Below are 26399 nucleotides of genomic sequence, written 5' to 3'. Positions count from 1 at the left end.
TTAATCCTTCCATCCGCAACTGCAAACAACTTGGAAAAAAAATACTTGCTGGCGTTGAGTTGGCTTCAAGATAAAAGTGCTGTGAAATCCATATGACACCCTCTGGGGCAACGCAATTTTGGCAGTTGTGTGACCATGAAACTTCTTTGTGTCAATTATGTGAACCTGCAAGGAGTGAGGGGTCGATGCTTATAACTAATAATAACATAACTATGGTTTTCCGATGATTTCAAATAGGCATTGAACTTACTTGAGATGTGTTATCATCTTCATTATGAACAAATGCTATTATCCAACCATCATCTTCCTCAAGAGCTCCATTCCTGGGGACAAAGGCAGCTCCTGAACAGAATTCATTTTCCTCAAATGTATGGTAGTCTACCTTTATCAGCTCTCTAGAATTGTTCTCCTCCTGATTCAAGAAATATTATTATTAGTACACAAGAATTGATGAACAAGTTTTGTTCCTTTTCTGCTGAATAAGTAAAAAAAAATTAAAGGTCAGAGTCACTTCCGTGAGCATAATGCGCATGAACAAATGATTTTCAAGGATTATAGAAATAAAACAAAAATTGAATTCGATATGCATTCATTTTGTCTTCAGGATGTGTGAATTACAAGGATTGGAAAGTCCATTAGTGACACTCACTTTGGAATTCATGATACTTTTTTTTGGTAAATAAGTATGCATATTAATATAATATAGCTTGAAACTCTTCAAAGTAAGGGGAGTGATAAATCGACCCCCATATATCTTAAATCGACCCCTTATGTGTCTTTCTCTCTCTAACCGAGAGGAAAGAGAAAGAAACATACGGGCTCGATTTAAGATATTTGGGGGTCGATTTATCACTGCCCCAAAGTAATGGATGTAATTATTACATTCAATTGCTTTTTTTTTTAATGGTTACATTCAATTGCTTTTTTTTAATGGTTACATTCAATTGCTTTTAAACACTAAATCCCGTAAAATAGTCAAATAAATAAACAAAAACATGGTTGTAGCGTAAGAGTTTGTTACCATAGAAATCTTATTGTCCTGTTCATCCAAGTGTAACTTGGCTAGCCCCCCATATTTAGACAACCCTACAATTAAGTAGGTAAGCACTTCTTGTTTAACTAAATAATCAATTGAAAAGTGAGAACAAGAAATCTGAATCCCAAGAGGATATGAATTGTTTTCTCACCACAGCTAGAGCTTGCAATGGAATCTACAAGTTGGGCATACCCGTACTTGTTATGTAAACCAGTGAAGTTATTGTTGACCATAGGGAAATCCATTGAGAACTCGGTCCCTGTGAGATTTCTTTCCTTAACTACCCATGTTTCCATATTTAGTCTCCATTCGTACAATCGAGAGAAAAGAAATCCATCTTTCGTGAAATGATCAGAATTTTCCTCACTTGTAGCAATAGGCTTATATCCTTTAGAGAACCATTCAAATTTATTCTGACCAAAATCCAGGCCTGGTATGACTGACCCATGAGCTCGACAACCCCTCACCACAACCTGTTTCGGGTTAAAAAACATCCATTAACTTTCTGTACTTCAATATTCTTGTGTTCTGTCTCTCATGCGAGTGCATTACAGAAAGCAGAAGGCTGTTTTTTTCATTCTAGTTAATCTATTTTATCAAGAACATTCAATAGATGGAAGCTACTGAAGGAAGTAGTAATAAATTAACCAAAGGTATTTTATAGTTAATTACCTCATCTCCATCCTCGAAACAATTCAGCAGGTGAAAAGTGCAATGTGGTTTTACATCGAACCATTTAACTGAATATGAATCTCCATAGCGACGCATCACCCCTATTCTTGAGTAACCTTCTTTGTCATACTTGATCAATCTATGATAAGAAACTGATTTATCAGAAATTTTTGAAATTTGATGATTTCAACTAAGTTAAATAAAAGTATTAATTAAGCAAAAAATACTCATGGCCCTCCTTTCATGACCCTATCTATGTCTATAATAAGTAGAAAATCCAATATTATATTGTACCTGAGAAGCAAAGAAGAAATGCATTAGTTCTTGATTACATCTTTTCACACAGCTAGAGGCAAACCTTTTGGCTCCATTGAGTTCTAAATATTAATAATCTGCAAGAAAAATTTGTCTATCGTGAAGAAGGTTTCCATTGTGGTCCAACTAAATGAGTTTTATATTTTGCCACAAAAATGGCCACTTGAGTACACAATTGGATTATCTATCTACACTGAGGAGTCATGGTTCCTGGTCATATAATCAAAAGAAAAGATACATTTACCCATTTAAGGCAACAGATTAGTATTCATCTATATGCTTTCTTATAGAACTTTCAAGCTTAAGCAACTTGAAAAATGACATGAAAATCAATCTTACCTTCCTGTAACCCCTATGTCATGTACATAACTGCTTCTCTTGAACTTAAGGTTGACTTTATGTGCTAGTTTCTCTCCATCAGCTGTAAACATGCCAACTAATGAAACCAACGCATGTAAAAGTTTGTTTTGATTTTCATATTTTGTTCAAGTTTCTATATTAACTCCTCCCCTTTCTATGAACCAACATGTCTAGCATAAGCTAATGAAAATGAAGAGGTTACCTTAGACAACACCTACAACAAAGTAAGGATCCCTTCCATCTACCCCTACAACAAAGTAAGGATCCCTTCCATCTACCCCCTGTATAACAAGCTCCCCTGTTCCATGTAAATTGATTAATTAACAACGTTAGACCATTAACCAGGGATCATTTTATGGGTCAAATATCGAAGATTCAGATACAATAATACTTTAGGGGCAAATAAAGGACCTTCGCGTGGCTAGTGAAAGGGCGATCCCAACCCCCATTGATATCCCAGCTACCCAATGTTTTGAGACTGAAGGGGTCTACCTCGAGTGGTAAATGATTCTCTGTAACTGCATAGGATTTTCCTCCATGTTCAAAAATGGAGGTGTTCCCTAGATCCTTGTTTACTTTGCCAAATCTTAGCTGTTATATGGAAAAAAATTATAAATAGTAAGTATAGCTATGTTGAAACTATAAAAATACTAATTTCAATAATCTTTCTAACCAGTCTTATTGAGTAGTAGTGACCTCTTACCTGGTTTAGCAAATAAGCCGCCAGAACAGCTGCAAAATCCCCTTCTAAAGCAGGAAGAAAAGTCAGTCGATTTCTTTTTTTCTCAATATTAAGGGTATCAGATTCAACATATCTGTTCTTGTAGGAGACATTCCAATTTCCTTGGGCGTCCTTGTTAAAATATAAGGCATGAAGCATTCCTTCGCCTTCAACCCATGTGTTACTTGATCTTCCAAACACTGACACTGTCGATTGTAGGGCTCCAAAGAGAGGATTTGGGCCTAAAGTTTGTAGTAAAGCTAAGATTAGTTTTGCAGAATTATTAATAGAACTCAATCAGTGGGTAATTTATGATAGTAGGATTCTCCAAAATGGAGCAATTTAGCTCCTTCTACTAGTGTAGTTATTACCCAAGTCCCAGAGTTTATGGTTTAGCTACCCACCCAATAAATAGATCTCTAAAATGAAGAGAGACGAAAAGAAGAGAGAGAAAGGAATAAAAAAGAAACTCACCAGGTAAATACTGACAAAGTAATAACATCAATGAAGTAATGATATTTATGACTAAACAAGAATGAATCATGTCCTACAGATTCTCTTCTTTCTTATGTTGAAGGGGAAGTATGTGTGTTTATTTCTTTTCCTTTTATTTTTTTGGATTTTTCGAGAATCTTTCTAAGATTTGCCTCAGTTCTAAATTTTATGTTTTGGGTTATCTGTCTTGATGGCACATGGTGAAGATCGTATTGTCGTTGATCCAAATGTGCAAAAAACGACAAGTTGAGAGAATTCTATACCAAGAGCGAGAGAGAGACTGGTATGGTGTAAAAAAACCTTTACCCCCCTAGGGGAGGGGTAAAAAATATCTGGTTCGAACCAAAATTCGTCTGGGACGAATTTTGGGATGACATCATCCCCATAAAGGTGGATGATGTCGTCCCTGGTTCCCGCGATAGTTCGTCTCTTCTCCTTTTTGTTTTGTAGTGTTTTTTGTCTCTTATCGATAAGTTCGATCATCCATATCTCTTCTGATTGGACTCCGATTCGCACGCGGTCAGGTTCGTTGGATTCCTTATATTCAATGCTTTCCAATGAGCCAGAAATCAAGTGCTTTCGGGAGACTGGGTGTCCTTTGGATGCCAAAAGAAGGTTTCGAACCCAAATTTAACCTGCCGATTGGGAATGTCGTGTGTAGACGGGCTTACCGATTTATGTTGTAAATGACGGGCGCTGTGTAGATAGGCTTCCGGTTCGACGAAAAAGGCATTTGCCGTGTTAAAACGGGCTTTTCGAGTGGCGGTGGTTTCGTCTATTATCAATGCATTCGGTTGTCCATATCTCTTCCGATTGGACTCCGATTCGCACGTGATCAGGTCCGTTGGATTCCTTGTGTTCAGGGCTTTCCAATAAACCAGAAATCGAGTGCTTTCGGCAGACAGGGTATCCTTTGGGCACAAAAAGAGAGTTTCAGATCCAAAGTTAACCTACTTATTGGGAATGCCACGTGCAGACGGGCTTACTGGTGGATGCCGTAAAAGGCGGGTGCTGTGTAGACAGGCTTTTGGTTTGCCGAAAAAGGAGATTGCTGTGTGGAAACAGGCTTTCTAGTGGTGGTGAAACGGCTCTCAGAAATAGTTTGTCGCCCTAAAGAGAGATTGAGAGAAACACAATTGGTGCTCTGGAACTCGTCATAAGGTTCTTCCTCACGTCACCTATCATTAATACTATCTTGGAAAAATTGGGTGTCTACACTAACGTTAGCAGCTATCTTAGCTGCTAACATTAGCATAAAACAAGGGTGGGGCCACATTGTTGGGGTGATCCTAAGAATTCATTTGAAAGGCCCCATCATGGATGAGGTGTGTACCAAAAATCAGCTTCATTGGATCATCATAGGATGTCCATTTGTAGGGGTGAAAATAGACCGATACTGTTTGTCCACTAATCTGCCCATCTTTTCACCCCACAAATGGACACCCTAAGATGATCCAATGAGCTGATTTTTGGTAGACACCCTATCCATGAAAGGGCCTTCCAAATGAATGCTTTAGATCCCCCCAACAATGTGGACCCGACCATGTTTAAGCTAACGTTATCAGGAACCCTTTCCTTATATATTATGGATATATGGTTTGTGAGCTAGAGCTCACAAACCATATATCCCGTAGTTGGTTGACTCATCCCACCCATTCATGTTATAGGTTATGATTAGGATTATGATTTATGGTTATGGTTAGGATTATAGGTTAGGGTTAGGGTTATGATTTGTGAAGGTTTAAAATGGATGGCTAGAAAATGGGCTTCTATAGATCGAATGGTTAGGGTTATGATATGGAGATAGTTTGTTAGGAACACCCTATCTATGTGAGGTCCTATAAAATGAATGGGTTGAATGAGTCAACCAACTATGGGAGATGGTGTTTCTGAGCTCTAGCTCACAAAACACGCCCCATATATATATATATATATATATATATATATATATATATATATATATATATATATATAACCCCGTGTGATGCACGTGCCGACAAAGCACTGTACGGATCGCATCATAGATTGATCCAAACTGTCCATGTGATGGAACACAACATCAATAGGTTGTGCCCGTAAAATCATTTCCATAGGCTGATCCTAGCCCTCCAATCTATAGAGGTTTCCATAATTCAAAAAGCATAAAGGAGGAGGGTAGGATTGAAATTATGTGGCTTTAATGGGTGCCTTTGTTAAAAAGCATAAAGGAGGGGGTAGGATTGAAAATATGTGGGTTGAATGGGTGCCTTTGTTAAAAAAAGTCATAAAAAATGATGTGTAATTCTCATGGAATTTTGGGAGAAATTCAAATGATTCTCTCCTTTTCTCTTCTGCTATCTAGTATATAAAAAACCCCGTGCAATGCACGGGCCGACAAAGAACTATACGGACCACATCATAGGTTTATCCAAACCGTCCATGTGATGGAACACAACATCAATACGTTATACCCGTAAAATCATTTTCATAGGTTGATCCTAGCCCTCCAATCTATAGTTGTTTTCATAATATGTTGTTCCCCTTATGGTGCCCAAAATTCGTAAATATTTTTAAAGGTGTGCGGCATTCGTAATATCCTCAAAAAACTACTAAGGAAAAGTAGTTTTTTCGTAATTGTCATATTTTGATGCCTATTCTTTGTAGTTTTTTCCTGTAATTGTCATATACAGGTACCCGTTGTCAGTAATTTCCTTCTAAAACTTTACTACTAATGATTATTATTGCTAGCTTCTTTGGGTACTTATTACTGCCAGCCACCTTTGAAGAAATAGTATTTCCGGGCAGTTTTTCACCATGTCTAATAAGACAAATCTCTGAACACATATAATTGCAAAGGATTGGCGAGAAGTAGCCTTTGGAGAAGGTGGCTAGCAAATAATGATTTATTTTTTCAAATAATTCCAAAAATGGATAGGATTGAAATTATGTGGCTTTAATGGGTGCCTTTGTTAAAAAGCATAAAGGAGGGGGTAGGATTGAAATATGTAGGTTGAATGGGTGCCTTTGTTAAAAAAAGTCAAAAAAGTGATGTGTAATTCTCATAGAATTTTGGGAGAAATTCAAATAATTCTCTCCTTTTCTCTTTTGCTATATAGTATATAATACACACACACACACACACACACACACACACACACACACACACACACACACACAGATAAGCTTATCTGGTCTTGAGTACAAAAAAACAACGTGGGCCCACATTTTTGGGGTGATCCAAAGCATTCATTTGGAAGTCCCTTACCTGGATAGGGTGTGTATCAAAAAATCAGATCCATAGGATCATCCTAACCCATCCAAAAGTGGAGGGAAAAAATGGCCATATTTATGGACGAGCAGTGTATGCCCATTTTTCCCTCCACTTTTTGATGGGTTAGGACAATCCTATGGATCTGATTTTTGGTACACACCCTATTTATGGAAGGGCCTTCCAAATGAATGCTTTGGATTACCCAAAAAATGTGGGTCCACATGATCTTTATTTTCACTTGAGCACAGACAAGCTATATGCGCTTGAGCGCATGAACACTTTTCTGTGTGTTTGTGTCTATATATATCCCTACCAAGTTGAAGGGAAAGTTCTATAAGACGGCTGTGAGGCCAGCCATGTTGTACGGCTCATAATGTTGGGCCACGAAGAAGCAGCATGTGCATAAGATGAGTGTAGCGGAGATGCCAATGCTTAGATGGATGTGCGGCCACACAAGTTAGATAGAATTACAAATGAACACATTCGTAAAAGGGTGGGGGTGGCACCAATTGAGAAGAAGATGAGAGAGCACCACTTATGATGGTTTCGACATATCCAACGTAGGCCTTTGGGTGCTCCAGTGAGAAGAGGCGACTCGTGCCAAATTGATGGAGTAAAAAGAAGTAGGGACAGACCAAAAACAACATGGGTAGAAATAGTGTGGAAAGACTTGATAGCTAGGAACATAACAAAGAACATGACCTTGGATAGGATAGAATGGAAGAAAATGATCCACGTAGATGAACCCAACTAGAGCTAGGATTAGAGTCTGGTAGATTCCTTTCACCTTCTTCATGAAATTTTTCTAATGGATTCATTTAGCCGACCCCAACTAGTTTGAGAAAAGGGCTTTGTTGAGTTGAGTTGAGTTGAGTTGAAAGTCACTTCCTAATTGAACCAAGGTGTTGGTGAGGCAGTACGGCTAGGTCTTTTGGGAGAGAGAGAAAGAGAAAAGAAGAAGGGGTTTTTCTTGGGGTTTTGCCTGGGTTTTTCTATTAAGTTTTCTCTTTGGGTCCAACCACTGTTGCTTCTAAGGGAAAAGCTCCTAGCTTCCCCTTGGCAAATGAGTGTTATCAAAATTCAATGGTTATGGGTTCAGAAGAACTGATTGTGAATCTCTCTAGACAAATGGCTGTGCTAACACAAGAAGTTCATCAAATGAAGCAACAAATGCAAACCTGTTATTCTGAACATTTCGTTAACAAAAATATCAAAGTCCACGATGTTGTTGCAAGGAACTCTGTCTTTTAGAATCATCAGGATTCTTTTGGGCCTTTAATTCTTGAATATGACCAAGACCCACCATCTGAGACTCCAGGAAGAGAATTCACCGACTTGGCAATCTCGCGATCTGATACTCTGAAATGGTTGCTCAAAGAGAGAATGATAACACTATTGGGACCGGAGCCTATTCCTAATCTTCTTCCTCGGTCCTTCCAAATGAAAGAATTTTGTGATTACCATTTATGTCCTGGTCATGCTACTGATGAATGCCTCAATTTGAAATCTGACATTCAAGACCTCATAAACATGAAGCTCCTTGACCCTCACAATCTCTTGTCAAGCTCCGGAACTCCATTCCTTCCTAATGACCACGAACCATGGTTTGAGCCAGTTGAGAAAATGAAGATGAAGTCTTACAATAATCACGACCGGCAATGCAATATGATGGGTCAGAATACTGCGAGCCTGATCTCCACGAGTCAAGAAATCAAAGAGGCCGTGGCAGAAGGGGCTTATAACAGGGGCAATTTTGTTTTAAAAGATATCAAGGAGCCTACACCAGCTTAGATTCCTGAAATAAGTAATGCATCAGGGACTAGCCAGTTACGGTATTCCATGGTATTCGGACATGATCAAACAAGGGTTGCATCTCAGCGAAAGCCTACCCCTCTCCCGTTTCCACCATCTGTCATATTGCAACAAAAATTGGCTTCAGGCAATATCTATTTACCTCCTATTAAACCTCCTCCTAATCCACTCCCCAGGACAGGGAGGGTGCAGGATCACTGTGATTTTCAATATGCATCTAATCCTTAAGGCACTTAAACATAAACTTTAAAAGTCTACAACTTCCTTTGAAAATTTACTTTTCTAGGTCTTTTAGGTGCATGGGTTGTACGCATAATCGTTTACCAATTGCGATCTATCTTGTACGGTTTAAGTATCTAAATTATAATATGTTGTTGGCTCCGAGGTCGTTGTCAACAGAATTCCTGAGAACATGCCAGGCAATAAGATATTATAGCTTATATGCCAAATTGTATAAGTATAGAAAGCACGATTTCCTTCCACGAGTGCAACCTAAGCAAGAAACTTGATAACTCTTAGAACCTTATGTTTTTCTTAAATATTAGACATTAGGAACCCTTAAGAGAACCGAAAATCAGTAACTTAATAAATTGAGTTGGATTAATCAATGTTTAAGTCATTTTGGAACCGTTGGATTACGGTATCATCTCGTAGGAACCTTTAGAGCCCTCTTTAGGAATTCTTACGTCACAATCTAGGTTTTAGGGTGTCCTACTATTAGGAGTCCAGCCTCATCACGGCTGATTGTTATTGATAGCAATTAGGCCTTAGATTAGATTTCACTAGATAATCCTTATTCCCTTTAGGACATGCCTAGTTAACCTAGGATGTAGGGCCCACCTGCATTAGTCTATGGAATATTTTGCACTTACATAGGACCCTATAGCATCTTAGATGAAGTCCTAAGATAATAAAATCTTCAACTTAAACTAAATAATTTTTCTTAAACTGTTGAAACAGTCCTTCCAGTCTAGATCGGTATCCTAGATGTCTTAGGCAGCTTGGATACGTAGGCAGCTTGGATGTTTGGATGACATTCCTCAAACGAGTCGGCCCCACACCCAATCAGTGGGATTTTTAGGGTAGTTTTTCTATTTGTTCTCTCATTTAAAACCCTAAATTAAATTGATTAAATCACTTAGGATTTTTTTCCAAATTAAAATTTTAGGAGAACTTTCACATAGATTGAATCTCAATAAATCAAGAAAATCAAGATACATATTTAGGAATAATTACATTGAAATTAAATTTTAGGATGCATGTCACATATTTCGCACATCAATAGAGTTTAAATGAGCCATTTAAAAGAAATTCAAGAGATTTAACTTTTGGAATTGAAGACCGGATTACTGGGCAAGAATGGTGCATGTGGTGGTAATTCCTCATACCTTCCATTCTCGTAATCAGGTAACGAAACTAGACTTCTGGGACCGCAGATCATTGCAGTGTCACTTATGGGTCCTAGGTCCCTTACCTAGGTGGTGACTCTGGTCATTCTCTTTTGCGTGAAATTCAGATTGCTTTAGTGATCCCAAGTTCACAGAAAAGATGATTTATATTAAAAATAAAAAGGCACACGCCAATCGCGTGGGTACGATAGACCTAGAGAGGGAGGCTGACGTGGGCTGCAAGGCAAGGACTTTTGGAAACTTCCAAATCTCCCAAAAGTATCTAACGTTTCTTTCTAAAATTGGGAAAAGAAAGGAAGCAGCATATTTTTAATTCAAAGCAATTTCTATTTGAGTCTGGTTAAATCAAGGAACTTAATTATTTATTTCTTTTTAGGACTTTAGGTAGTAGTAGTTGATTTAGAAAGTAGGGTTTTACTTGAAGAAGAAGTTAGTGTTTTATAAAAACCTATGTGCAAGGGTTGTTGCACAGTTCATGTTTGTTTTATGAAATAAAGAAATTCTTTATTCTTGGTAGAGAAGTTATTTATCTTGTTCTTCGTGGATTCGAAGAATAGCTCTTCGTGGATTCGACGAGCGCCCTTCTTGGATTCGAAGGTTTATTACGATCGGTGTTGACATTGATCAACCTCGACTCATTCTTCGCGCTTCCGGCTACGCCAGGTGGTATCAAAGCCCCGCTACTTTCGATGGCTTCCCACGGAGAACGAGAAAATCAAGAAACTGTGACGGTAGAGATGTTCAATTCTCTACAAGCTACCGTTAATCAAATAGCAGAGCAATTGACAAGGTTAAATCCTGTTGAGCACGAGCAACCCCAAATCGACGACGATGATTGGCGACGACACGCTCAAGCTCTACCACGAGTTCCCCGCGCCGGCCCTAGAGATACGTATTTTCAAGACGACGATTATTCTAGCGAGGAGGAATTCGAAGAAATCATCCATCCAAGGCATGCTCGTGGTCGTTTTCCGCAAGCCGTAGTGATCACGAATATCGTATTAAGGTGGATTTGCCCGAATTTAATGGCCATCTACACATCGAAGATTTTCTTGACTGGCTCGCTGCGGTCGAAAGATTTTTCGACTATATGGAAGTTCCCGAGGAAAAGAAAACAAAGCTTGTGGCGATCAAGCTTAAAGGAGGTGCTTCAGCATGGTGGGAGCAACTTCAACTCTCTCGTACGAGGATGGGAAAGCGACCAATCCAGACGTGGGCACGGATGCGTCAAATCCTTCGTGAGAGATTTCTTCCCATTGATTATTATTAGGTGCTCTTTCAACAGTACCAGAATTGTCATCAAGGTGGTAGATCGGTTCGAGATTATACGGAAGAGTTCTACCAGGTATCATCTAGAAACGATATTTCGGAGACGGAGGCACAACGAGTGGCACGCTACAAAGGAGGTCTTCATCAAGCGATCTATGATCAAATCGCTCTCCACCCAATTTGGACACTGTCTGAGGCGGTAAAGATGGCAGAACAAGTTGAGACTATGCTTAACCGTTCGGCCCGTATGGATTTTTATGAGAGTCAAACTGTTGTAGAGACATCGCAAATGGCGATTCCGATGGCGAAAGAGAAGGCGGTTTTGGATCTTCCTGTTGGGATAAACAAGTCTACCCAAGCATTCCCGATACGAGGAAGAGGACGCGGAGATGTTCGTATTACTTCGACAGTGACCCAAAATTCACCACGGGATCCGTACGAGTCACAATTCGAACAGCGGATCATATGCTACAAGTGCAACCAAATGGGTCACAAATCCAACGAGTGTCCCAAACGTGGTCGGCATACTACAAATCTAGTCGTTGGTGACGGACATGAAGAAGATGAAGAAGAGCATGAAGAGGAACAAAATACAGAAGATCCCATTCCTACTACTTGTGCTCCAGGACTATCCTTGGTGATGCATCGTGTTCTGTGCACCTCGAAAGTAGAGGAATTTACGCAACGCAACAACCTCTTCAGATGCAAGTGTATGGTCAAAGGAAATATTTGCAACGTCATCATTGATAGAGGTAGCATGGAGAATTACGCATCAAAGGACATGGTGAAGAAACTGAAGTTAAAGACAGAAAACCACCCTATTCCCTACAAGCTCGGTTGGATTTAAAAGGGTAACGAAAAGAAGGTAACTGAACGTTGTCGTATTCCTTTTGAAATTGGTGCTTACAAGGATGAAATTTTATGTGATGTTATCAATATGGATACATGTCATCTTTTGTTAGGGAGGCCTTGGCAATTTGACAGGGATTCAATTCATACAGGGAGAGATAATGTCTTTGTTGTTCGTCAAAACAACAAGAGTTATGCACTTCAACCATTGGCGGATGAGAATGACGCCAAGGCTTCTCAAGTGGAGGGGCAATCATGTTTGACAATAAAAGAATCCTTTGCCAAATCCAAGAAGAAAGTGATTCGTGATGGCACTAAAAGGAAACAAAAGAGGCCTACTCCGCCTACAGCTAAGTACAATGTTAAAAAAGAAAAGCATCGGCGTTGTAAGGTCTTTGAAGTTGGAGAGGCTATGACGGCATTGCCAATGAACATGAACTCGAGGTCGAGTTCTCCTCAAGTGGGGGGGGGGGGGGGGAATGACGCGGGCTGCAAGGCAAGGAGTTTTGGAAACTTCCAAATCTCCCAAAAGTATGTAACGTCTATTTCTAAAATTGGGAAAAGAAAGGAAGCAACATATTTTTAATTCAAAGCAATTTCTATTTGAATCTGGTTAAATTAAGGAACTTAGTTATTTATTGCTTTTTAGGACTTTAGGTGCTAGTAGTTGATTTAGAAAGTAGAGTTTTACTTGAATAAGAGGTTAGTGTTTTAAAAACCTGTGTGCAAGGGTTGTTGCACAGTTCATGTTTGTTTTATGAAATAAAGAAATTCTTCTTTCTTGGTAGAGAAGTTATTTATCTTGTTCTTCGTGGATTCGAAGAATAGCTCTTCGTGGATTCGACGAGGGCCCTTCGTGGATTCGAAGGTTTATTCCGATCGGTGTTGACATTGATTAACCTCGACTAGTTCTTCGCGCTTCCGGCTACGCCAGAGGCGGGCCGCGCCCCTCTCGTAGGATCGGGTCCCACATCTAGTTCGAGGTGGAGCCCTACAATGAGAAGTGTGAAGTGTCTAGAGTGGTGGTAAAATCAAGTTCTACCAAGTTCAACATCGATATATTTAATGAAAATGACAGTTTCACCCTATGTAAGATGGGGAGGGTGAAGGATATCTTTGTTCAACAGGGCCTTATTAAGGCGTTGAAGGGAAACGATGGAAAGTCAGAGAAGATTACGGATTCTGAGTGAGAAGACATTGAGTCGAAGGTGGTCGGCACAATTCGACTATGTCTGGCAGATAACATTATGTTTAAAATTATGGAAGAAAAAGCACCTAAGTTATGGGAGAAGTCGGAAAAATTTTACATGTCGAAAAGCTTGGCCAACCGAATGTATCTTAAGGGGCACTTGTATGACCTGAAGATGCAGGAAGGCGGGAATCTTCTGGAACACATTACAATGTTCAATGGGCTTGTGGATCAGCTCCACAAGGTTGAAGAAAAGTTGAAGGAAGAAGACAAAATCCTTTTGCTTCTTACTTCGCTTACTGATTCGTATGACAACACGGTGACGACTTTATTGTATGGTAAGGATACAAATGAAGTTAGAGGAAGTCAGGGCACCACTCTTATCGAATGGGATGTGGAAGAAAATTTAGAAAGAAACCATTTGTATCTTAATGCCAGGCCATCTGAAATGTGAAGGATCATAGAGGTGGTTTATGACGCTACTTGTCTGTATTTCTTGAAATTTATCTTATAATTTGATTATGCATATGATATACATGAATCCATGATGTGTTGCATGTAACAAGACCTTTTTGCTAACACAAACTCCATAAAATATGAAACATGCTTGATAAAAGATAGCATAAAGACCATTTACGTACCATTTCTCATGTAAATACCCTCAGGAAAATCGATTGGAATCTCCCCTTCTATACACTTAACCGTCACAGCTTCGCCAATCTCCTCAACTGGTGCGAAGTTGCTCTACAAATTGCACAAATTAATCTGATTTTTGATTTTTCTTGTCATCGGTTCAAGCTAGCATAAACAACAAGATGGGACCAAACATTTTGTCTTTACAACCAATGAGAGAAGTCAAAAATGAAGAAATGGGTGCCTATATCAAAACAGGGGCACAAATATCGAACACAGGTATACCGCACAAACGAAACAAAGAGCTTAACTTCCACAGTCCTGGTATGAAATTCTTTCCTTCAAAATTTATATACGTCATGATCTGTTTGGATTCCAAGAGAAAATATTTCTTTCTAAAAAAATTTCTGTGTTGGAATGCGTAAATCAAAATCAATATGCCTTGGAAAATGAAGTGCCTTGTTGTGTTCTAGGGTACTTATGATGTATTGAAAATTGAAGTGTCCTTGCATGTTTTCTAGGGCTCTTTATGTTATGATATATTATCCAAGAGTCTTGGTGAATTTTTTGAAGTTGTTTGGGTTACCTATAAGGCTCATGGGAATTACAACTATGTGTTTAACGTGGTTGCTTATTTTAGGAGTGATTTGTGTCTATAAATGTATACAAGTTTATATGTTGGTGTTTATTTGTGTTTTAGTGATGCTCTATGCAGGCCCTTCGGACGTGTATATCCGTAGCTCTTTCATATGATTCTTATTGAATATATCTTTGGGAATCGACCCTTCGATCTGGGTCAACTTTTCACTATTCTAAGAGAAATGATATGATTAGGGATAATTTAGAGGGATAATGTCGTAAATTGAAGTGCCCTTTACATAAAAGTTGAATATGGTTTGTTCAAGATATCCTTTTTGGTGTGAACTTCTAGAAATATTTTTGCTCTCCAAACTTTTTTGGAAAATTCCTGCAATCCAAATCCTAATGTCACATTTGATGGTAAGGATGCAATGCAAACTTTAATCCAAACATTATAAAATGGATTTCTTTCTAAATATCTTACTCAGATCATGTGAGATGTAGATAGATGTGCATTGTGGGTTTTTTTTTAACCAAGGTATGGTGCAGTTAATTGGGTATTTATTCTTATATTTACCATTTTTTGTAGAAAATATATAACTTTTATCAAATCCTGTGTCTCTTCCCCCCTCCACTAGGTTCTGTATACATAGGATAACCGAAGTGATTTGCATGAACAGATTACGCCCGAGTTGTGAGAAACTGTTCATACAAACATTGAAGCTCAGGCAATTATACCTGTGATGGGAGCAATTGTTGATCGGAGAATTGAAACACGGAATCAACAAAAGCATTCAGAATTCTCTCCGAAGTCTTCTTGATTGCTTTAGAAACAACGGCTGTAGAAACATCAATTCTCAAAGGAAGTTTCTGCAACTCTTTCAACAAAGGCTGCTTTAAAGAACAAAAAGAAATCAAGTTAGATGCTAACTGCTATTGATAATTTTAAATCTCAAGAAAGGCTGCTTTAAATTAAGAGTAAAGAGAAATCAATTTAGTTAAATGCTAACTGCTAGTTATAATCTAACATTCCATCTTTATTTGTTCACTAAAAAGAAAGGGAAATGATATCCCCCCCCCCCCCCGCGCCGCGGATAAAATCCCCCCATTTAACATTATATGATAATTTTCAAAGGTAAGAAAAAATGTTAAAGGGGCTGAATTTATCCTCAAGTAGTGAAGCATTCTCACGGAAATTGTAAAAGGGGGGATTTTATCCGTCATAGGCGGGGAATATCATTCCCCAAAAGAAAAGGGAAATGATAAATGCACCCCTTTTCATTACTTCAGACACCCAGTTGTAGTTTACGTGGCAATCAGGTCGGTTTAGGGCTGCAACAAGGTCGGGTTGGGCCGGGTTTTTCAACACCGTAGCCCAACCCTAGATCCCATTATCTTAGCCCTGACCTGCCCTGACCCTCAGTCAGGGCCAAAATACCTCAACCCAATGCCCTCCCTAGAGGGCTCAGCCCAACCCTTGCCCGCCCTGATTGGGTCTAATCGGGCTGGGCAATTATACATGTTTTTGGTCTATTTTACTGTCAAAATACTTCCACACGATCTATTTGATATATGTGATTTTTGGTCTCATAAATACAAAACCAAAACCCAATAGATGGAGAAATGAGAACAAATAAATCAATTTCCAATACAACATTACAACATGAAAGCGGTAGTATGCTAATTGGCACCAATATATGAAGAGAAAGGAGGTTGTTGCATATAATTTGAGACTGAGATCAAGAATACATTTATGTAAAAGTGTAAACAGGGTCGGGTCGGGCCGGGTCAGGTTCGCCTGAGGTATCAACCCTTAGCCCGACCCAACCTTGAGTCAGGGCCTAAAAACTGAACCCAAGCCCGCCCTTAGGGTTAGAAAATCCAGCCCAGACCCTGTTCGGGCTCAGGGCGGGTCAGGGCGGGTCATGGCTGTCAGGGCCAAACTTGCATCCCTAGGTCGGTTGAATCCTTCCCATGTGAAGTACATCAGCCCCTCTACAGTCATAGATACTACGGCTGGGTGTCCCAAGTAATGAATACGGGTGCATTTATCACTACCCTATAAAAGATGAAAGGCAAGAAACAACAAATAAATAAGGAGAAATTGTAGTGATCTTGAGGAGATGAATTATATCTTTACAGTAGAAGAAAGTAATGTATTGAGATGATGAAAGTCCGGTGGAATTGAAGGCTTTTTCACAAGCCCATGTGCATGGAAAGCAAAGCAAATGGAAGAAGCCATGTTTGGACGTTTTATGTTTGGTCTCTGGGTTCTTATAGACATTACCACCACCTACAGTTGTACTAAAGCAATTGAAAGCGTGGCGAAGCCAAACCAATAAGAGATTCTCGTCAGGGGCCCCCATCGAGATTCGTGTTTGGTGCCTTCCAGCAAACAAGCGAGTCCAGACAAAGACCTCTTGGCACTTCAAAATTACAGGAATATGCGGTTTGATAATTTTTTATGTTAGGTAAGAATGGCAATATGATGAGATTTTTTATTATTAAATTTAGGAGGAAAACTATGTCCGTTCACGCAAGGAAGATTCTATCATATCTTGTTTACAGCCCCCATGCACGTCACATGTGTGTAGTCTGGTGTCCTAGTGTGGGAATTTTATTTTCTATTATATCTTGTTCACTGATTTGGGAATTTTATATGGTGCCCCAGCGTGAAGTCTGGTGTAGGACTTACCGTCCTTATTATAATCGATCCATCACCACTTTCAAGACGCTGTTGTTGGATCAAATATCAAGGGCAGTATGATTGGACTCAACGCTCGAGTACCATATTATTTCTCACTGATTTGGTAATCCACTTAAATAGAACTCGACTAGAGTTCTATGTAACCAACCGTATGCATCCCTGAATGGGTTCTTCATCAGGTAACTAAACGGGAAGTTGTTAGGCACCTGTTCTACCCTAGTTAATGATTAGTCTCTATGAAATACTGCGATTTGTAATAACCAAATTTACTTAATGGTATTTTAGTTAAGAGGAAAGTGTTCCGTGCACCGGGAGCTCTTATAAAGCCTCCCATTGGTCACTTTTTGTAGACCTCACAAAGGTGGACCCACTATAAAAGGCTTTTTAAGCCACTTAAGCGCAAGGAAGCTCCCTGCGCAGCTGCGCATGAACGCTTTTCTCTTTAGTTAAACTCCTAAAATTTGGATTAGGGCTTTTAATTTCACCTATAAATACTAATGATGGGGGTTATTTTTCTCTAGAAAGAGCCCTAGACGACCCTGGAGAAGTTCTTGGAGAGATTCGAGAGTAGTTGGAGATCATTTCATCCCCTGAGAGATTTAATCAAGGTAACAGAGGCTTTGGATTTAGATTTTTTATATAAGATTATTCCTATGTTGTGATTTCCAAGGTTAGGATTTGTGAAAGTGAAATTTTTCCTCTATTTTCTTTTTCCAGCAAAGTTCCAACAGGCTTCCAGCGTGTTTGTCGGCCTCTTTGGAAGCTCTTCGCTCTAAGATTTCCAATGAGTCCTGCCATGCCCAATTCCAATGTGAAGGGGTGAGTTAGAGCCTTTACAATGCCTAAATCGGTGGAAAGTCGCATCTCAGGGGAAAAAACCAGTCCCCGAGGGGCGGACATCTGGCAAATTGCTGTGAAATTTGGGGGATCAAATCCTTGTTGTAATTGAAAGAAAAATCAAAAGACTTAAAAGTCAGAAAGAAAAATTAAGAAAAATTGATGAAAACAGAGAAAAAGCTGTGACATTTGGGGGATCAAATCCTTGCTATAATTAAAAGTTTTTGCAAAGATTTTAGTAAAGGAGTTGATGTAAAGAAGGAAAAATAGGAAGAAAAGCTAACGTAAGAAAGAAAATCTTAAATTTTCTTAATTTTTGTATCTTGTTTTCATGTTCTCTAACTTTCCGGCCAGAATTGGCCGGAAAGTCCAACATGAAAGTTGTAGAAAGTTTTCTCTAGATCCAAATACATATAAAATCTGTAAGCTTTGTGTAAGCCCTAGGGTTCTCCAAGGTTATCTCACACATTCACCTATATTTTGATGATTAACAAATACAAATTGATTAGCTTATAAGGACTAACAAATTGTCTTGAGTCTTGTGCTTGAACAGACACTGTCTCCTACTGACTTCCCATTACGATCTGACCAGATGACGCCTACTTCTAAGTCTTCATCTCCTCGGATGATGATAACTTTGTTACTGTTCATGAACTTAAGCTTTTAATGTAAAGAAAAGGGTACAACTCCAACTTTGTGAAGCCACGGTCGTCCTAACAATAGGTTGAAGGAAGACTTGATGTCTAGTACTTGGAACTCAATATCAAAAATTTTGCCGCCCATATAGATGGCAGTAAAAAAAGATCTGACTACATCTCGCCGAGAGTTGTCGTAGGCCATGATGCCTTGATCAGATGGGGAGAAATCACTGGGACAAAATCCAATGGTTAGGGTCGTGCTCAGCGGGCAAATGTTTAAGGCAGAACTATTGTCCACGAGTACGGCGGGTACATTCTTCTGATTACATAACACAGTAACGATGAGGGGCTTGGAGTGATTCTTTCCTTCAGGAGTCAGATCTTAATCTAAAAATGAGAGGGCTGTAGAGGCTCTGACTGCTACAACCAAATTCGTAAGCTGCTCAGATGTAGTATCCTTCGATACTTGAGAAGTCTACAAACTTTTGAGGAGAACTTCTCGATGTTTAAGGGATACCATCAGACTTTTGAGGAGAACTTCTCAATGTTTAAGGGATACCATCAGTATTTCCCAAAGTGAGATGTCTGCCTGAGTCTTGTTGAGCTGCCTGATGATGTTTAGATCTTCCTGATCAACCTCTGTGCTAATAACTTTTCGTTTGATAGTGTTGATCTGCTCGTCTGATTGGAGTTCTGGGGGTTTATAATTTCTACCACCCCTGGTGAGATGTCCCACTTCTGAAGTTCCAGGATCACTGATTCTGCAATCTAATGAAAGGACGAAGGAGTTTCGTCTATTCCAACCTCTTATAGGTCCAGAATGTAAGGTTCTTCGTCGAAATCTGTGCAAATGGCAAGAGGATAGTCTTCTTCTTCCCCGACTTCGTGTACGTAATGGTTATTATCAGTACCCCACGGATAAGGTTCGATAGTACAAATTAAGGAAAAGAAGTCGATTGGCGGAAGTTTGGTGAAGATAGCATTTTAAGTGGACGAAGATGTGTTATGATTTGGAAGAGGGTTTGTGTTGATATTTGGCCCAGACGGGAGAATGAACTGCTTCTTTTCAAGAAGGTGTTGGATGGCATGTTTCAGAGTGAGGCATCTATCCTTTTGGTGTCCCCTACCTTGATGGTATTCACAATACTTTCTTTTGTTCCAACTTTTTGGCAGAGAGTTAGGAGGTGGAAGGGGTGCTAGTGGAAATAACTTATTTGCTTGAAGAAGTAGTTTTATGATGGTAGAAAGATTGGCTGGAAAGAGAATGAATTCCCTGGGTGGCTTGTTTACAATGGCAGGCCTTGGAGGTGCATTGCTTGGTTGCCAAATGACTGGAGTTTCAGGTTTCTGGAACTGATTTAGTCTCATTAACTTCCTTAAATACGGGAGGCTTTTTGAAATATGGGTGTGACAGCCCAAGAGGGGAGGTGAATTGGTTAATTAAAAATTTTGGGCTGAATTAGTTTGATTATTAAAATTAAATTAATAATTAAGCATTTATATTCTAACCCTTGTTCAAATATTCAAGATGATGAAAGCTAGGGATTAGATGTTACTTTAAGCATGCATTTACTAACCCTTGTTCGATTAATACATAAACACAAGTTAGGTTAGATATTACCAATCACCATACGTGCAAGAGAAGAAAGAGAATAGAAGGAACCACAAAGAACACACGATTTATAGTTGTTCGGTCTATCACAAGACCTACTCCACTCTTTCAAGTTTTACCTCTTTGGGATCTCCACTAAAATGTGAGATTCTTCAATAGGGCGAATCTCCAAGCCGTACACCAACTTCTTCAACTCCAAAGGGAACACACCCATTCTGCACGAAGCCTTGGTGAGGGATCACACCCTCTTACAACGATGCACCTTTCTTAACGGGCTGAATCGGAGCCCCTCGGATGCAAATGAAGAAATAAAAGATAAGAACTCTCAATGCCTCTTAATAGGCGGATTACAAACTTTGAAAGCTCACAAACTCTCCAAGGAATAGATACAAATGCAAAGCCTATGGAGATCCTCTTGATAGAATGTAAAAATCGAAGTTCAAAGAGGTTTAACCTTTCATATAAAAGTTTAGGTTCAAGAAGATAAGATTGGATCTTGCAAAAGGTTGTTTAGAAAGGTTTAGATAGTGTATATATAACCCACAAGGAAATATGACCGTTTGGAGGTAAAACTATAAAAAACACGGTTGAAAAAGTCAACCTGCGCAAACCCCAACGGCTAGTTTTCCAAGTTGCGGCGGTCAACCGAGGCACGGCGGTTGCCCGCCCTTATTGGGCTCTTTATTTAAATTTTAAATTTTATACCAGCGCGGTCGACTGGAATTAGGGCGGTTGCCTGGCGAGGGCAATCGGTTTGAATAAAAATTCGGCTCACAAATACTATTACGGCCGACCGGCCCCATGTTGGTTGCCCGCCAAGACCAACCTGGAATGGTTCTGTTTCAACAGAACCATTTCCGCGGTCGCCCGGATCACCCCGGTTGACTGGCCCGATAAATTTTGAGATGTCCTGGAATTCCAGGTTCCATCCTGCGGTCGCCCGGAATATCCCAGTCGACCGGTCCTGTGTGAAATTCCATTTTTAACTTTTAAATCCAGGGGCTTTTGGGCTATGGTCTTTGGGCTTAAGTCCTAGGTTTTCAAACGCATTTTTGGGTGTGTGTATGGTTTTTAAAGATATAAAAACTTAAGTATGAAAACCATTTGAAAACCTTTTGAAAGAGCTTTTAACATAAAATCAAGAGGACTCCGAATGCATTCTAATAGTTTATACCATTGAGTCTTCTTGGAATGTCTTTGCTCATTTCCACTTCCTTGGACTTCTTCGGCTTGAGAGAACATCTTGAACTCTGTCTTGGCTCTTGTGACTTCTTCGGCTTGAGAGAACATCTTCAAATCATGTTGAAAGGTGCATGAGGAGTCACCATCGCATGTTCATCTTCAAGCTCCTTCTTGACACTTGTTGGAAACATGAAGGATCTTCATGTTGAGCTTCTAGACTTGAACATCTTCAAATGAGGATGCCTCCAATGTAGGTGCAAGCTCTTGGTTCCTTTACTTTCTTGATCCACAAGCTATGTGTTGAGAAGAGTTGTGTAATGGCGATTATGACGTGAAAATCCTGTATACAACACAACACATCAAGGCAACACATTAGTCAGTAAATGCTAATCAATTTGGTTTGCTAGCATCAAAACAAGAAGGAAAGGTGAATGATTAACTGATGGGAACCCTTGGGCTTACATTCTCCCCATTTTTTATGATAGCAAGCATATTGATTAGGGAGTTGTAGACACCCCAATTTTGTTATGCTTTGAAAAGCAAAAAATTCAGAAATTTAATCGAGTCTTGAGTCGATCTTCCGCATTAGATTAGGTATTCTTACTTTTTTAAGGAGTTTTGAAGTTGATTCACAATCCTAAAAGTCTCTAGGGTTCTATTAGCCTCCAGAAGATGAAAATTCAAGTGTCCGATCATGTAGGAAAATCTGCTATTTTTGGAATTTCTCAGGGTTTTTCCTATTTTCCATCAATTTTTGCACTACAGGGGTATTTTGGTCGTTTCCAGTGTCTCCCATTTGACCCCCAAGTTGTGTCAGAGAAATCTTGAGTGATTCCATGAATTTTGTAAAAAAACCTTCTAAATTTAAAACTTCTCAGGGGTTTCACTTGATTTGGAAATTTTGAGAGACGAGGGCATTTTAGGCATTTTTAGGGGATTCCAAGTGATCCTGTTTGATATCACCCACTAAAAGGAGCCAACTTAAAAAAAATTCTGTTTTATAAGTTTGACCATGAAGACTTTCCATTTTTAACTTTCTCCTTCAAGGGCAATTCGGTTTGAGGGCATTTTGGTCACTTTTTGATATGTGTCGATCAAACGAGGTCATTTGGGTAAAACTAATTTTTTCAAGGGGTGAATTAGGTTAGGCCATGTGTGTAGGACCCATCATGTGCATCACATGGTGTGGGCCCATTATTATAAATTTCGAATTATTCTTTGAAATGGGTTGAATTCCATAAAAGATGAGAAAGAGAAAATGGCTAATATGGTCATATTACTAAAACGGCCATAACTCTTTAACCACTAGTCCGAAAAATTCGTAGTTATACTTGTTGGAAACGTCTCGTGAAGTGCTATAACTTTCTAGTTTACAACTTCTCGTGATTCTTTCATGAAACATAAATGAGCATTTTAAAAGAAATTCAAGAGAGTTAACTTTTGGAATTGAATACCGGATTATCAGGCAAGAATGGTGCATGTGGTGATAATTCCCCATAACTTCCATTCTCGTAATCAGGTAACGAATCTAGACTTTTGAGATCGCAGATCATTGCAGTGTCACTTATGGGTTCTAGGTCGCTTACCTAGGTGGTGACTCTGGTCATTCTCTTTTGCGTGAAATTCAGATTGGTTTTGTGATCCTAAGTTCACAGAAAAGATTATTCATATCAATAAGAAAAAGTGCACACCATTCGTGTGGGTACGAGAGACCAAGAGAAAGAGAGGCAGGTCGCGCCCCTCTCGCAGGATCGGGTCCTACAGGAGGCAGGAGATATTAAACAAATAGATGAATAAGCATTAAATACTATAAACAATGAAGCTATGCTCCCCCTCACTATATGCACAAGTATAATAAATGAATGTAAAGCAAATGGTGCATATAACCATGGACTACCTAATCAATTTTCAAAATTCTCCCCCTTTTGGCAACAGCAAAAAGAAAAGATTTTCACAATGAAAGTTCAAATAGCGTGTCAAGAAAAATAATAGCTTATCTAAGCTATGAGCCTAGTATATGATATTTATATTTAAGCTCTAGTAATGCTTATCAAAGAGAACAAAAGTGAAATGCATGATAAGCCATTTTTATTTTTTAATCTAAAGAATTTGAAAGTTAAGTGCAACTATGGGGGTACTAAACCATGTGAGCATATCACACTAGCCTATATAAACATGAATATGTAACCATTTGGCTCTCCACTATATTTTTGTCATTGGCCCTAGGTGAAACCTATGTAATACGGCATGACAAGGTATTATGGTTGAAAGGTGAATGATTTTAACTCTTGGGCTACATTCCATATAGGGATGTCATGACACTAAGCAGACAAGTATTTTCTTGAGCATGAACATGCTCAGAACTATAAAATAACTTTTGAGTTCAAAGTTGCTTGCCTATTAGAGTGAAAGCTCCCCCTGACTATGTGCATCAAATCTAACTACGATAGTTCAAGGCACATAGACCCCATGATTTGAATGTAATCACCTTTAAACCAATCAACAGTTGCTCCATTCACAGGATAATCACAATTTTAATGTCAATGGATGATTATTAGACAAACCACAATGATAAATAATAGAGCACAGTCTAACAAACACATGGATAGAGGAACAGGACAAGCAATAGAAGTGCACATCCATGGCAAAGAGAAGTATCACGTATATATAGATAGGACAGGATAAGGCTCTATATACATGAACAACAAATGGAAGAGACACACCCTCTTCACATCTTATTAAAGAATCATCAGAGTTACATAGATGTGAGAGTCTAGTGCTTCTCATCACCACTACAACAGTTACAATCAAGTGACTCTGAGCCTGAAACCTACATAGGCAACTAAATAAACATAAAGCCCTTCAGGGTAACCATCCTGTACATCCATAATTATGCCGTACATGGCATATCCATCCATCAACAAAATATCAAGCCCACACTGGGCATATAAACCACAATATCCACAACCCGTCTAGGGCAACTTCCACAAAAGTCATAAAGATCCAGACATATAGCCCCACATTGGGCATGAATCAACATCCATAAGGAAAAGAAAATATAAACATAGGCCAAAAGCCCAAACTGGACAAGAGTAGAAATCAAAAGATGATCAAGCAGCAACAAGATGTGACTCCAATGTATCAATTGCTATAAAGGTGCTGGTCATCTATCAGTCATGAGGCGGAGGCTGATGCTCACGAGATGGAGAGCTGGAATAAAATCTGGTGGTCTGGCTCTCTGATAAACACGCACCATCTCCCTACGCTGCTATGCTTGAACTCGTAGCATCTCAGCATGTTCCTCTGCTTGAGTCTGCCCCTGGGCAACTAGAAGCTCCATCATCTGAGTGTCATCAGTGGCTCTCTGACTCTCAGCAGTCGTGAATCCAGTAGAGAGGGTGTCGAGTCCAGTGGAGAGAGTGTCGAATCTAGTGGTGAGATTTTCTAATCTAGTTCTCAGGTTTCTAACATCTCTCACAAGCTCCTCATATGAGCCAGTGGTAGGAGCCTGGCGCTGCTGCTCATGAGATCGAGTCTGCTCTTGCGTCCTGGCCACTTCTTCAGCTTCTGTCATGGCCTCATCAATCTCATCTGGTGTGACCCCAGGTATCAGAATTCTCATAAGAGTAAGGGTGGTGTGTTTGATTACAGGATTAGGATTTTCAGAGAATGCATTTGTCAGGTTGATCTTATTACGTCTTAGGAGCTTAGTAATTTGGATCCCATATGGAAGACCACCTTGTCCTCTCTTGACCGCCTCATCCATATAATCAATCATAATGAACCCTAGGTTTAGCTTGATCTTTTCCATAATGCAATGGATTATGAGGGCTTCAAAGGGTTTCACTACATCAAAATTTTCTGCCCTGGGAGTGATGTTGTAGGCTACAATCTTGTGAATGATTCGGGTTGTATGATTCATTAGACCCGCATTGATGTTAAGTTTGTCTGAGGAGGAGGGACGGTTCCTAAGGTTTTATAAACATCCGTTCTTAAAAAGTGTTTTTCTATCTCATCATTTTCTCCAAGTTCGCCAAACAACTGACCCTAATTGGAATAAACAATCCCATCTATGTGTAATTTGGAAACCCATGAAGCCCAAAAACTATTAGCACAAAAAATATGGAATATCTGCTGATTTAGGCTTCTCAGAACTCCGAGAATATTCTCGGAGCTATATTCTCGGAGCTCCGAGCTCAGAACTCCAAGAAAGTTCTCGGAGCTCCGAGATTTGGTCTAGTAGCAAACTTCCAAATTCTGTTTGTATTCCCGGAACTCCGAGAGAAATTCTCGAAACTCCTAGAATTTGTCAGAACTCCAAGAAAATCTCTCGGAACTCCGAGACCACTATGTCGGGAACAAAATTGTGACCGTTGCGGATTTTGCCAGAATTACGACTATGCCCCTGTAACGGTCATATTTGGGTTTTCCCTATATATATGTGTTCTCTATGCCTTAGAACACATCTCTCTCATTACTAAACATGTTCTAAACACATTAGAGAGTGGTAATCACCCTTGTGCCTCAATTTGGGATATCTAGAGGGATTAGACCTAGGCTTGAATTTGTATATCATTTTAAAGAGTGGAATTTGTGTGAGCTTGAGAGCTATCTACCCTTGAAGAGGGAAGTTGTATTTTCTATTTTCTTTGATTGTATTTGGGCGAGTGCGAAGGGACGCGGAGCCTTCTCTCCGTGATGAGGATTGCCACCAAGGTTAAAGCGATTGTAATCGACACCGATCTTCTCCGTGGTTAAGAAGATCATATAGTGAAGCCATCAACGGGTTTGGTTGGTGGAGTGGAGTAGGCCTCGTGTGTTTGAGGACCGAACC

At 39.4% G+C, this 26399-nt stretch overlaps 1 protein-coding gene across 1 annotated transcript; it reads right to left on the bottom strand.

Moving 5' to 3' along the window:
* Positions 1-25331, bottom strand: LOC143869740 (carotenoid 9,10(9',10')-cleavage dioxygenase 1-like). The gene is made up of 14 exons (XM_077376301.1): positions 24846-25331; positions 24400-24537; positions 15328-15480; positions 14019-14121; positions 3087-3346; positions 2788-2974; positions 2625-2690; positions 2363-2450; positions 1943-2002; positions 1709-1847; positions 1188-1509; positions 1022-1086; positions 251-412; positions 1-165 (listed from the first exon to the last, which is right to left on the bottom strand). Exons 1-14 carry the CDS (start codon positions 25329-25331, stop codon positions 1-3), a joined length of 2394 nt encoding a protein of 797 aa, XP_077232416.1.
* Between the last annotated feature and the right edge of the window lie 1068 nt (positions 25332-26399).

Source organism: Tasmannia lanceolata, unplaced genomic scaffold (assembly GCF_043159265.1).
Source record: "Tasmannia lanceolata isolate RefF3 unplaced genomic scaffold, GAP_Taslan_0.1 ptg000003l, whole genome shotgun sequence".
In the NCBI taxonomy this organism is placed as follows: domain Eukaryota; kingdom Viridiplantae; phylum Streptophyta; class Magnoliopsida; order Canellales; family Winteraceae; genus Tasmannia; species Tasmannia lanceolata.
This window is presented reverse-complemented; position numbering and strand designations above follow the sequence as displayed.

What these genes read in the sequence shown, in the direction of transcription:
- LOC143869740 (XM_077376301.1), bottom strand. Translation starts at nt 25,331, where the DNA reads ATGGATGAGGCGGTCAAGAGAGGACAAGGTGGTCTTCCATATGGGATC. An exon ending in AACAATTGCTCCCATCACAG is followed by an intron (nt 14,122 to 15,327) that starts GTATAATTGCCT and finishes TGCAATTTGTAG; the next exon opens with AGCAACTTCGCACCAGTTGA. An exon ending in GATAGGGTCATGAAAGGAGG is followed by an intron (nt 1,848 to 1,942) that starts GCCATGAGTATT and finishes TTCTTATCATAG; the next exon opens with ATTGATCAAGTATGACAAAG.